At 43.5% G+C, this 13,163-nt stretch overlaps 1 protein-coding gene across 15 annotated transcripts in view; it reads right to left on the reverse strand.

The window, feature by feature from the left end:
- ROBO2 (roundabout guidance receptor 2) overlaps positions 1-13,163 on the reverse strand; it is a 1,049,785-nt gene that overhangs the window by 156,705 nt on the left and 879,917 nt on the right. For 14 of the 15 annotated variants that reach the window (XM_050333786.1, XM_050333782.1, XM_050333787.1 and 11 more), the window contains one exon: positions 1,097-1,254. In XM_050333786.1, coding sequence (XP_050189743.1) covers positions 1,097-1,254 — 158 coding nt within the window. Of the gene's footprint in view, positions 1-1,096; positions 1,255-4,415; positions 5,204-13,163 lie in introns of those variants that run through there. The other variant, XM_050333788.1, reaches the window with a different exon arrangement.

Consider the following 13,163-nt stretch of genomic DNA (forward strand, 5'->3'; position numbering starts at 1 on the left):
CATTTTTATGGCTACAAAGGGTGCTTGTAGAGGGAAAGAGCAGGATAGTTGAAAGAAATAAAGTAAAAATTTGCAGCTTGTGAAGGCACAGACAGTGTCAAAGGTTAGACAATGGGGTGCTTCAGAACAATCTAGGAATATAGCCAAAGAAACTTGAGGGTCAGGGAATCGTAACCCTGCAACTCTTCCTTCTTTAGCTCTTGTGTAGACCCTAGAAGAGAGACCCTGGTCCACAAATAGCAACAGCTTAGACTGTTTGGCTCAAAATCAAAATGTCATCCAAAGCCATGAACAATCTTCCTGATAGTACTTCCATGTTGAATAAGATCAGCACTGACTCATTACATACAACATAAAACTTTGCTGAAGGAATATTAATGGTGAAAAGCTAAGCATTTAAAAATTAGGAATGAGATGTCTTCACACCCTTAATTTATCACAGTTGCTTGCACATACCATGGTTTATTTATAATCACTTGATAAGTTAGGTATTTTTGCTGGATCCTTTTTCATTTAGTACAAGAAATGAACAGTCACTGAATTCAGCTGATGTTACTCAATTAGTCAACATGCATTCCTATTCAGGAGTCATAATTCTTTAGGGTAAGACTTCAGCCTTCATATAGAATTCATGTCCAAATTACTACACCAAATACAGTATTACCAATATCATCCTAAGCTGTTGGGTTTTTTTCCCATGGAGTATCTATTTACCTCAGAGACATGACTGAATTTACCTATAAAACATCTTTCTGATATAAAGTCTGATTTTGTCAGTTTGGTGAACTGAGATGTAGAAAAGATAAGGCCAAATGTCTCAAAGACATCCACTGAGTCTCCCATCAAACCGAGCACCTTACATGACCAAACCTACAGCTGAATGGATCTCCATTACACTGGACATACAAACCAGCCCTCAGAGAAGGATAGAGAGCTAAACCATAAGCAATTAACAATCTTCTGCCCTCATTTGGGAAAGCTTGGAGAGGCAACCTGCTGAAAGCCTCTGTGGGAAAGGCTATAAAACCACAAAGTTCTGCTGCACTCGGCTGCGGGCCCTGTGTCTGTAGGCAAACAACCAGCGAGTTGTACTCACACTGATTCGCTCCTCCCGGTCATCGATACGGACTTTATCTTTCTTCCAGTAGATGGTAGGCTCGGGGTGTCCTCGAGGTGGCTGGCACTCCAGTATGGCAGGCTCCCCAGCTGCCACCACAACGTCTGTAGGGTTTTGGCGGAAGTCATCCCGTAGCACTAATGCAACAAATGAGGGAAAGAAGGAAAAAAATTAAGAGAAGTGATGACATTATAAGCAGGGGGAAAAAAAACCATGTAGAAACACATAATAAACAAACAAGTCTGAACCATTATTAGGTGATGAGTGTGCATCTTACATTGACTATAAAAGATCTCATAAAAGAAGCTGGTGGGGTGGGTCCTTTTGTCCAGTAGAGGCAGATTTCAACACACATGGCTTTTTTTCCCCTTGCTTTTTTCTCCAGATAAGAACACTGCTCTGAATTTAAATTAGAAAGACCTGTAGCACCCATTACTCTTTTTAAGCTTGACAGGGTCACTTTCTGTCGTTGCAAAAGTAGCATTGCAGGTTGGATGTTGAGTTGTTTTCAAAACAGACAACAATGTGCTGAATATCTGCCTTGCCTGGGTAAGCTAGGCAAAAAAGGGACAGAACTGACACTGAATTGCAGAGTTACACCTTGATTCAGGATGTTGTTGTTGTTATTCCTGTTATTATTGTTATCACTAAATACATGCTGAAGTGATCACCAGTTCTGCAAGGTGTCAGAGAAATCAAGCTGTTAGTACTGTGCTTCCAGCACATTTATTTCTTCCTCCTATATATTTAGTTCTAATATTTCTGCAACTTCCACCAGTGCTGTCCCATGACATAGAAAACAAAGGGCATTTAAATCACCAAGCTGTTTGGGAACTAAATTAGGCATCACAGGCCAACTTGTTATGTAAATCAAGCTTCTATAAAGAATTAGGTCCAACTAGCTGGCTTCAGTGTGTTAAAATGATATCCACTTCGTTATTCTTCCATGTGTGTCCTAGTCTCTAGGTTAATTGACATTCTTATAAACATAAAACTGAAAATAGCTCTAGATGAGCTACTGAAATAGAATTTAGGGCATTGCCCCTCCTTGAATTTCAGCTTCGTATGGCTTTCATTAGAGCTTTAAAACAGTTCTCGCCCTTAATGGAACCAGGGCCCTCTGAGAAATTAGAAAACACTGTATCCTAGTGAAGGGGCAAGTCAGGAAGAGTTCAGCAGAAATTGCTCAGTCTCATTTCATAAGCAGAGATAATTTACTGCTTTCAATGTTAATAAAATGTGCCCCATTTTAACATTTGGAACGGAATATTTTTCTGTTCTGTAATAAGCCAGAGGAAAAATATGATTAATACATATAAGAATTGGTTTCTGAACAGGCTGAGGGGAGTGGGCTGTACATATGTGGCATTCAGAACGACATAAAAGGTAACTTTTATAGTTCCCCATTTTGGGATACACAGGTAGATCCCAGAGGAAGGAGGGAATTAATTGGAAGTTAATTCCTTTTCTAACACACACACACAAAAAGAGTGACTATCTAGGTTTCGCTCTCAAAGTATAAAACAAAAGTGACAGGATGGAGCTGGCAAAAATGCAAGGACTGGTAAGGACCTGAAGTCTTCTCAGGTGACATACCCAATTGATAATTTTTCTCCAGCAGAGAACAAAAAATAACCTCAAAATATTTCTGATTAATACAAATCACTTGTACACTTCTGATTTGCAATAATCGACTTGACAGAAATGGAATTTTTAGAACTTCAAATGGAAGAAATAACTTATGCAATGTACTGCACAGAAACATTATGATGAAGATCATGGGCTGCTGACTATTTGGCAGTACAATATTTTGCAAAGCCAAGGAAGCAAATGCCGTGGCAATTTCAGGGCAAGAACCCCAAAAAAAGCCTTATAAAATTGCGGTTTTTAGGAAGCATATTCATGTATCTCTCTGTTTCCTATGATACACAAGAAGAAAAAAATACTTCTAGACAATGCTAAACCTGCTTTCATATAACTGGCAAATGGATAAAAATCAACTTCCTCCGTTACACACAAAATCATTATTTTTATTGGCTTGATTCTGTTCGCAATTACAGAACTTCAGTGCAAATCTGTTAGTGGAAAATCCCCAGAAAATCAGCAGATCCCACCACATAATGGCTTTGTATTCCTGACTCCTAACTCCTGGCAGCAATATTAAGGGCAGCATTTTCCTTGAACATTTCACTCTGCTATATGAACCTGACAAATACAGTTTCTTGGAGTGATACACAGTAAATTACATTAACTTTCTCTGAATCATCCCTGCAACTGTGTAAGGTTCCAATCAGCTTCAGAATATGAGGCTAAGAGGTGATTTGATTTTATCACATTCCTTTATCCAAAGTCTCACTGCAAAACTGGCTTGAATGGAAGACAAAATTGATGCTAAAGGCTTTGCTTAATCTTGCTCTGTACCTCAGCACATGTGCGAGTGTTGAATGGATATAACTTGTCATTTCCATCTAAAACATTGTGTGATTTGGAGAAAAACAAAAAACGGTTGGAGAAAAAAGAAATGGGGAAAAAAATAAAGCTGTGACAGAAAGATAAAGATAAGAGAAAAATGTGTGGAATATAAATTCAAGCAAGAAAGCAACTCGAAGAGGAAGAGAGGGAACACTAAGTTTAGGGAGCATGAATAGAAAAAAACAGGTAAAGAAAGGGAAAAAAAAATAAAAGCAGAGAGAAAAACAAGGTAAAGAGCAGAGGGCACAGGCTGCCATTCCTGTGATTCAGTGCTTTTAAAGCAATCTAACAATGGAAAAGCACAGACATTAATCTGATCAGCCCAGCCAATCCAGACCATGCAAACATCACCCCGAGAGAGGGGGAGCAGGGAAAAGGGGGCAGAGTGTGAGCTGGTGAGCTTGGCTGTCCCCCTCCAGTGGCACAGGAAGCCACAGAAGAAAGGAGCATCGACTGGAAGTTGAGTTCACACATATTAGCACAGTAAATGGAAAAGTTGCAGCACAGCTTAGTGCATTCACCATATCTAATGGTACAATCATCTGTGAAAACAGAAAAGTGATTGAGAGCTGCAGAATATTCCTCAGCCAATTATCCACAATTGCTGGGTACTTCCTGTCGTGGTTTTGCCCTGGCTCAATTTACTTTTATACCCCCACATACAATTACTATTAGTTGAGAGAAGGTTTATGCAGACAAAAAGAGACTGAATTAAAAAAGGTATGAGTATTTATTATTAACAAACTAAAACTAAAGAATTATATCTACAATAATTCTACTTAAGTAAAAGGTATTATGTATTTACAAAAGATACTTCTCCCCCCACCTCTCTTTATATTAGTCCAAGGAGGAGAAGCAGTCTTTTTCTGTTCTCAGAATTCCAGCTCTCTCTCTCTCCAGTAACTCTGTAGCACTTTCGTCGCAGTTGGAACTTCTTTATCTCTCTCTCTCTTTTATGTCGGCCTCCAGGGTTGGGCTTACCCCCCTCCTGGGTTAAAACCAAAGGTTGAGGGTTACCCAGGTCCTGAAGGGTTTCCTTCCATAGGCTTGCAAGGGGACACTTGCTTACTATGGATCTTCTTCCACAGGGTTACAGGGGATAATGGTTTAAGAGTTCACCCCTGTTTCCCTATGGAGGTCCCTCCCCATGGGAGAACAGTCCTTGATTGACTTCTCGGCATGGGTCTAGTCTGGATCCCTTACTTGGATCCCAATATCCCACCTGAGCCATTTTCTGCTCCAGCGTAGGTTCTCTCTAGCACCAGCAGCACGGATCCCACACATGGATCCCAACATCCCTACCTGAACCGTTTTGTGTTCCAGCGTAGGTTCTAATACCCGTCAGGGTCATAAATCTTCAACAGCAGCAGCATGGATCTCTCACTGAGATCCCAAGCTTATCTGAGCCGTCTCGCTCCAGCATAAGCATCGATCCCTTCGAGGGTTACAAAGTCTTTAACAGGACTCTGCCTCATCTGAGCCGCTTTTATTCCAGCATAAGGCTTTCTCTGTTAAAGTCACAAATCTCTGGTGCATCCACAAGCTCCTCTGTGAGCCGCATGGGGGGTCTCTTCACCCCAACAAACTTCTACAGGTGGCAGGGATTTTATTTTTCAGTCTTTACCCTGCTGAAGAGAGGGAGAGCGAAAAAGGAGAAAAGCAGTTCTTCCCCTTCGAACTTTTCTTCTCTTTCCTGTGCTGCCAGCTTCGACCTTGAAAATCCTGTTATCTCATGGCTGGAATTCTTCTGCAGCGGTTTCTCGTCTAAGCAGTTCGTCTTTTAAACCTTTTTTTCTTCACTCTCACAAGAGAGAAGGGAGGCTTCAGTGCTGCACCTGCCCCGCCCCGGCCCAAGCCGGGAGGAGGAGGCCTTGGCCCTCCTCGGGCCCACCGCTTTCTCCTACATGGCTGCTGTTCCTAATTTCAACTGCGCAACAACCTTCTCTTCCGTTTTCTTAAAGATGTAATTAGCAAAGGCGTCACTGAACTTTTTGATTGGTTTTTTTGTCCGGAAATCACCTGGACAAAACCATCCTCAGCCCCAGGGATGGGCTGATGGGCAAAACCACGACACTTCCAGATAACTATTGGTGTGCCTGAGCAGATCACCCTTTCCACACACCGGCAACAAAGCTTTTGTTCACTTGAGGAGCCAGTCCTCCTCAGGGCCCTTTCGGCAGGGCACAGATACTAATGTTGTAAAAATTCAACACAGGCGGGAAAAATGTTGCCACCAGCCTCCTCTTCCTCATCCTGTGTTCTTATTTTGCTTTATTCCAATTTTATCATAAATTACGTAGCTCCCTTTGTGCTTGTGTGGGTGTTTCCCTGCGTTCTTTACTGTGAGGGTGTTGAGGCACTAGAACAGTTCCCCAGAGAGGCTGTGGATGCCCAGTCCCTGGGGGTGTTCAAAGCCAGGTTGGATGGAGCTCTGAGTAACTAGGGGAAGGTGTCCCTGTTCACAGGAGGAGCATTGAGACAAGATGATCTTTCAGGTCACTTCCAAGCCAAACCTTTCTGGTATTCTATGATTTACCGAGGGGTGACAAAGAGAAGGATGTCTGGCACCCCACCCTACCAACTCTGACACTGCAGCACAGCCGGTTCCCTTTGAAGGGCGGGACCCCAGGGGCTACCACGGCTGAGACAGCGACACTGAGGGGAGATGCTCCTCTCCTCCAGCCCAGCTACAGCTCAAACACCCTCACACCTAAAAAGGCAAGGCCTTGGAAGGGCAAAAGCTTCTGGATGGCTAAGCCTTGCTGTGTGGAAAAGCACCAAGGGACTGGAGCGCTGGGAAGGACAGCTAACACGTACACACAGCCCACAGTGGTGCTGCGGACAAGAGTTAATTAAACTTTGATCGGTCCCTTTGTAGCCTGGAAAGCTGATGCTGCTCAAACAAGATAGATGTCTGTGAGCAGTCACGTTGGTCTTCACGGCATGCAAAGCCCTGCACGGCCATTTCCAGGTACCCAGGAGCGTAACCAGGGAAAGGGAGAACATCCAGCAACGGCAGCGCCGAGATAAACACGCCGCAGGGCACGCACCTGCCGGGGCCAGGAGGAGGGGAAAGGACTGAAAAGGAGCCCCTGCTACCAAGGCAACTGCTCACCAGCACCTGCCAGCTTAGGCCCAAATCCAGGCCTCGGTCAAACTGATGCTCATAAACTCAGGGAATTACACGGAAACCGAATTAATTTCCTCGGCCGAGGCTCCAGCAATTTGTTTAAAGGAAGTGGAGATAAAGCCACGATGTTTATGGGGTAGGAGGGAAGGTGGCCGGGTCAAAATTATTCTAGGCTAGATATCCATGCCTTAATCCTGCTTTCCAGCTTCCAGGCCCTTAGTAAGAAAACATTTTTACAGGATTTACATTTACATGATGATTACAAATAACCATCTGTCTGCTTCCACTTTTTCAATCTGGTGCATCCACAAGCTCCTCTGTGAGCCGCATGGGGGGTCTCTTCACCCCAACAAACTTCTACAGGTGGCAGGGATTTTATTTTTCAGTCTTTACCCTGCTGAAGAGAGGGAGAGCGAAAAGGAGAAAAAGCAGTTTTCCCCCCTTCGAACTTTTCTTCTCTTTCCTGTGCTGCCAGCTTCGACCTTGAAAAATCCTGTTATCTCATGGCTGGAATTCTTCTGCAGCGGTTTCTCGTCTAAGCAGTTCGTCTTTTAAACCTTTTTTTTTCTTCACTCTCTCACAAGAGAGAAGGGAGGCTTCAGTGCTGCACCTGCCCCCGCCCCCGGCCCAAGCCGGGAGGAGGGGGCCTTGGCCCTCCTCGGGCCCACCGCGTTTCTCCTACATGGCTGCTGTTCCTAATTTCAACTGCGCAACAACCTTCTCTTCCGTTTTCTTAAAGATGTAATTAGCAAAGGCGTCACTGAACTTTTTGATTGGTTTTTTTGTCCGGAAATCACCTGGACAAAACCATCCTCAGCCCCAGGGATGGGCTGATGGGCAAAACCACGACACTTCCAGATAACTATTGGTGTGCCTGAGCAGATCACCCTTTCCACACACCGGCAACGAAGCTTTTGTTCACTTGAGGAGCCAACCCTCCTCAGGGCCCTTTTGGCAGGGCACAGATACTAATGTTGTAAAAATTCAACACAGGTGGGAAAAATGTTGCCACCAGCCTCCTCTTCCTCATCCTGTGTTCTTATTTTGCTTTATTCCAATTTTATCATAAATTACGTAGCTCCCTTTGTGCTTGTGTGGATGTTTCCCTGCGTTCTTTACTGTGAGGGTGTTGAGGCACTGGAACAGTTCCCCAGAGATGCTGTGGATGCCCAGTCAGTGGAAGTGTTCAAAGCCAGGCTGGATGGAGCTCTGAGTAACTAGGGGAAGGTGTCCCTGTTCACAGGAGGGGCATTGAGACAAGATGATCTTTCAGGTCACTTCCAACCCAAACCTTTCTGGTATTTTATGATTTACCGAGGGGTGACAAAGAGAAGGATGTCTGGCACCCCACCCTACCAACTCTGGCACCGCAGCACAGCCGGTTCCCTTTGAAGGGCTGGACCCCAGGGGCTACCACGGCTGAGACAGCGACACGGAGGGGAGATGCTCCTCTCCTCCAGCCCAGCTGCAGCTCAAACACCCTCACACCTAAAAAGGCAAAGCCTTGGAAGGGCAAAAGCTTCTGGATGGCTAAGCCTTGCTGTGTGGAAAGGCACCAAGGGAACTGGAGCGCTGGGAAGGACAGCTAACACATACACACAGCCCACAGTGGTGCTGCGGACAAGAGTTAATTAAACTTTGATCGGTCCCTTTGTAGCCTGGAAAGCTGATGCTGCTCAAACAAGATAGATGTCTGTGAGCAGTCACGTTGGTCTTCACGGCATGCAAAGCCCTGCACGGCCATTTCCAGGTACCCAGGAGCGTAACCAGGGAAAGGGAGAACATCCAGCAACGGCAGCGCCGAGATAAACACGCGCAGGGCACGCACCTGCCGGGGCCAGGGAGGGAGGGGGAAAGGACTGAAAAGGAGCCCCTGCTACCAAGGCAACTGCTCACCAGCACCTGCCAGCTTAGGCCCAAATCCAGGCCTCGGTCAAACTGATGCTCATAAACTCAGGGAATTACACGGAAACCGAATTAATTTCCTCGGCCGAGGCTCCAGCAATTTGTTTAAAGGAAGTGGAGATAAAGCCACGATGTTTATGGGGTAGGAGGGAAGGTGGCCGGGTCAAAATTATTCTAGGCTAGATATCCATGCCTTAATCCTGCTTTCCAGCTTCCAGGCCCTTAGTAAGAAAACATTTTTACAGGATTTACATTTACATGATGATTACAAATAACCATCTGTCTGCTTCCACTTTTTCAATCTGGTCCATGTCCCACGAGCCCCCAGCCTGTGGTCAGAGCAGCTAAGCTGGAAGGAAGAAGTGGATGCCCGTCAGGAGGCTTTGGGATAATTGCATTCTTCTCCCACCAGCGCTCATCTCTCCACCTCCTCCCCCCGGCGTGCACGGTGAACATCTGAGATTATCAGGGACAGGAGGGAGGGAAGGAGTATCTTTTTTGCCTTTCTCAATGAATGATAATGTCTTAAAATGCAGCTACATCTGTTGTGCTGACTAGAGGGTATAAAGAGATATCGAGTAAATATTAATAGGTTGCTGTAACTTAGGTCCTGGTAGTCTGTATTCCCCTTTCTATTCTGTTTTGTGCTTATCTCAGGATCATTTTATTCTTATATAAAGACTTTATGCAGACACATCCGTGACAGTTTGGTACCCGCCACACACAGGTAGGTCTCCCCTGATCCAAGGCACTCCCCAGCAGGCGCTTTCCTAAATCCTCATCTCTCCACCACTGCTTTGGCACTTCCCTCCTCTGATACACAATGATAGGAACAATTGACATGAATTATTATGTCAAATAAGTGCCCAGATGTCATGCAGTGGTCAGATTAAAGGATTATTATACTTTAGGTAGCATATGGTGCAAGGGGGTATTTTGGAACTTGACTAATGTGTATGATCTACTGAAATGGCCCCTGAGCAAGCCAGCACTACCTGCTGAAATGGGGTGACAGAAAAAAATCCAGGGGTCACAGACAACTCTCCCTGTGAAGGATAATAATACACTTTGTTTGAAGACGCTGCTGCCCCACCTCTTTCTGTCGGCAACTGCCTATGTCACATTTTTGTAAGGAAAACCAAAAAAAAAAAACAAAAACAAAAAAACCAATCACAGTCTAGACAATAGTCCTAGGCAAGACTGTCAGGGAGTTCTTGAGCTCCTTTTGCACGTGCACAGCCTGGAAAAAGCTGTTACCTTTAAAACAGACCAAAAAAAAAAGGATTATAAAAAATTATACACTTTTTCCTTCTGTTCTTTTTCCACTTATCTCCTGATACTGATATTGCCTAGCAGACACGAACACCAGCTAATTTACTAGGACTCAAAATGTTCAGACTTTACCTTAAAATCAGGCCCTATACCCACGAGATCCATTTTCAGAGGCATTAAGATATTTTCAAAAGTCTAGTAGCTTCAACAACGTTTGATTAGTAGGGTACCTAGAAATCAAAGTGACGAAGTGAGCAGCACAGAGAGAGATTCCTGCATCAAGAAACAAAAGGAGAATCTTCTTCCTTGCCAATTCAGCAACTTTCTTTGGCTTCATCCATTTTTCTCACTCAGTATTTCATGTGCTTCTGAACTTAGTAACTTCATAGTCAAGTTAAAGATAGCTTGCTTTTTATTCTCAGGCCTCAGCAAATACAAAAATGTGGAAAAAACACTCCATTCTGACACATCCTCTGAAATGTCTAACCGCTCATACATACCGATACACACATAGAAAGAATTTGGACTTTATGATGAACATTAATGTCTCAATTTCAGTCTGAGGTGTACCCCAACTAACTGACTGTATAAGGGTCAGGAAAGAAGGCAGACTTTTTCCTTTCTGATTTACAGCACACGCTGCAGGAGTCAGACTTTGAAATCTCTCTTCAGCAGTTAACCCAGTTAAGGGCACTGCCGACCTATTTTCCCTTTTACACAATTTCACAGGTGATAGTTGTTGCAGACATTAGCTTATGATTTCTTTCTGATTTTTTCAAGGCTGCTATTTGTGCTGAATTAAGCATATGCAATACAGCCTGAATACACTGAAAAATTGTGCAATGTCCTTGCCTTTCTTGTGATTCATTGTGATCACTTGAATGCAATCTGACATCTCTGTAATATTTTTTTTCCTGAGAGATTTTGACTACTAGATAGCAGGAAGAGTGGAGATTTTTCTAATTTAGAACATAATATATTTATGTTTAAGCTTCCTGATTGAAAACAAAGTTCTATCACCTGTCTTCATTGCAATGAATTCCCAATAACCTTCTCTTTTTTCAAACTCCCACCAACAAATTCTGAATGCTGCAGTTAACAGTCAGCAATCTCATTACCCATCTGCTATAAATCTTCAAAGGCATCACCGTGTTTTGACAGTCAAGAAAGGCAAAGGGAAGCAATAAGCATAACCAAGTGTTCTTTATGAATGCAAATATCCTGAAGACCACATTTAAGTAATCTCAGAAATCTAAAGCTATACAACGTAATACGTTGAAAAATTTTCTCTAGGATACAGAGAAGATTTTTTTTCTCTTATTCTTGAAGCATAATCACTCTTGATGAATGCACTGCACAGATTGCTCACGTTAGCAAGAGACACATTACTAGGAGTTTTATTTCATTGAAACTAAAAGCCTGACCACTTGCTTAAAAGTCCAGAGACTTTCTAAAAGAACTGATACCACAATTGCAGACAACGAACTTAGAAAAATGTGCATGGCCTGTTATAAATCTTCACATTTAACAAGCATCAGACATTGGGCAGTTTAACTCAAATCTGAAGTTAGCTTCTACATGCTCTTCCCACCTAATGGACTACCTATTCAGAAAATCATGGGCAAGTCATTTATTTTTTCCCAGCTAAAGGGAATATGAGCTGTAGCAAGCACAGCTTGAAAGCCACCACATCACAACCAAAGCAGTATCCTTTCACCGTCACTCTTATGCCAGCATGTCTTCTTTACAGCAAGAATATGGGACTAGTTTCACCAACAGCATCAGAGGACTCTTTGAATCCCATCAACTATGCTTTTCTCCCAGAAATGCAGTAGGGAGAACTGTGTTTAGTAAAAGAGGCAATCCTCCACAATGATAGATGAGACTGAATAAACCTTTGCTCTCTTGCAGTACAGCCATTCTTAGGTTCTAAACAGCAAAATTAGAAAAAAAAAAACCAACAAAAGACAAAGAACAAACCTAAACAAACAAACAGACAAAAAACCTCCATACCAACCAACCAAACAGACACTTACAGGAATTAGAACTATATAAACAATTTTCAGAAGCAACAACATCCAAAAAACCTCAGATGTTCCTGATATACGAACAAAATTCTGGTGGGAGCTTTTCATCGTGTGCTTCAGAAGAGCACACAAGAAACTGCACTGCACATTATGAGTTTATGTGCACAGTGGAGAGATTCCCCAGAAAGCGCAGATTTAATTAGTGAAGTTCAGAAACCACAGTATATGAGCATGCAGGTTTACTGTTGTGAGTACAAAGGTAGCATTGCAGCACTATGCTCAACCCAACGAATGCAACCGAGAGTTTGACACAGCACTGAGCAAATGAGTTTTTTCTGCTTCAAACTAAAGTTGGTTCTCCTAAAACCGCTTCAGCTGCTTCAGTCTCCTGGGCTTCCAGTTCAAGCCCAGCCAAAACACCTAAAAAAATACATGTGCCCTCAGTAAAACAAAGGAATGAGAGCAGATGAGAATCATGAAAACAAATACAAATGAATGAATATTTCTTGTATGAGAAATACAGAATGTTATATGCTTCATTTAGCCAATATAATACAGACTGCAATCTCAGAGCTCCACTGAAGTGTGAATAGCCTCTAATAAACTTCTTGTGTACACACGCACAGCACATACACAACAGCTGGGATGCTTTCCCATCTTGGCAGGGGGTCACTGCCACATTACTGCTATACTTTAGCCACATTAGGCAAAGCATCAAACGAAATAGGCTGTTGCCCAACATAGGAATTCTCTTCCATCCATCCCCCCTCTCTCCATGCCTGACCACGGTCTCTCTCTGTTAATCATGAGCTAAAAGTTGTCTATTCTATGTTTTGTGAGCAGGATTTTTTTTTTTTTTTTGTCAGGGCTTTTCTGTTGCTCCCTTCAGATGTCAGGATTGAAAACAAGATATTTGAGCAGACATGGCAAGGCACATTTCTCAACAAGCTTTTGAAACTCCACTGTAAGGGGACTGTGCAGCCACACTTCATCAGACAAGCAGGAGCATAAGATGCATCCACAGCTGGCACACAGAACCAGTGGGAGCCGTCTGCTGCTTCCCAAATAGCTCACTTGCCATCCTGCAAACTGTCCTCATGTCAATAGGCCATCCTGGGGTGGTTGCCAGGTGCCATTTAAACAGGCCTGCTCTACAGCCCAGGCTGGCCTCATGTCCTCTGTCCCAGAGACAGGCACATCACCACACACAGGCTCAGCAGTGGTGTTTCCTGACAGACCT

The sequence above is a fragment of the Myiozetetes cayanensis genome, unplaced genomic scaffold, assembly GCF_022539395.1.
Source record: "Myiozetetes cayanensis isolate MyiCay16 unplaced genomic scaffold, myiCay2020 scf5-8, whole genome shotgun sequence".
In the NCBI taxonomy this organism is placed as follows: Eukaryota; Metazoa; Chordata; class Aves; order Passeriformes; family Tyrannidae; genus Myiozetetes; species Myiozetetes cayanensis.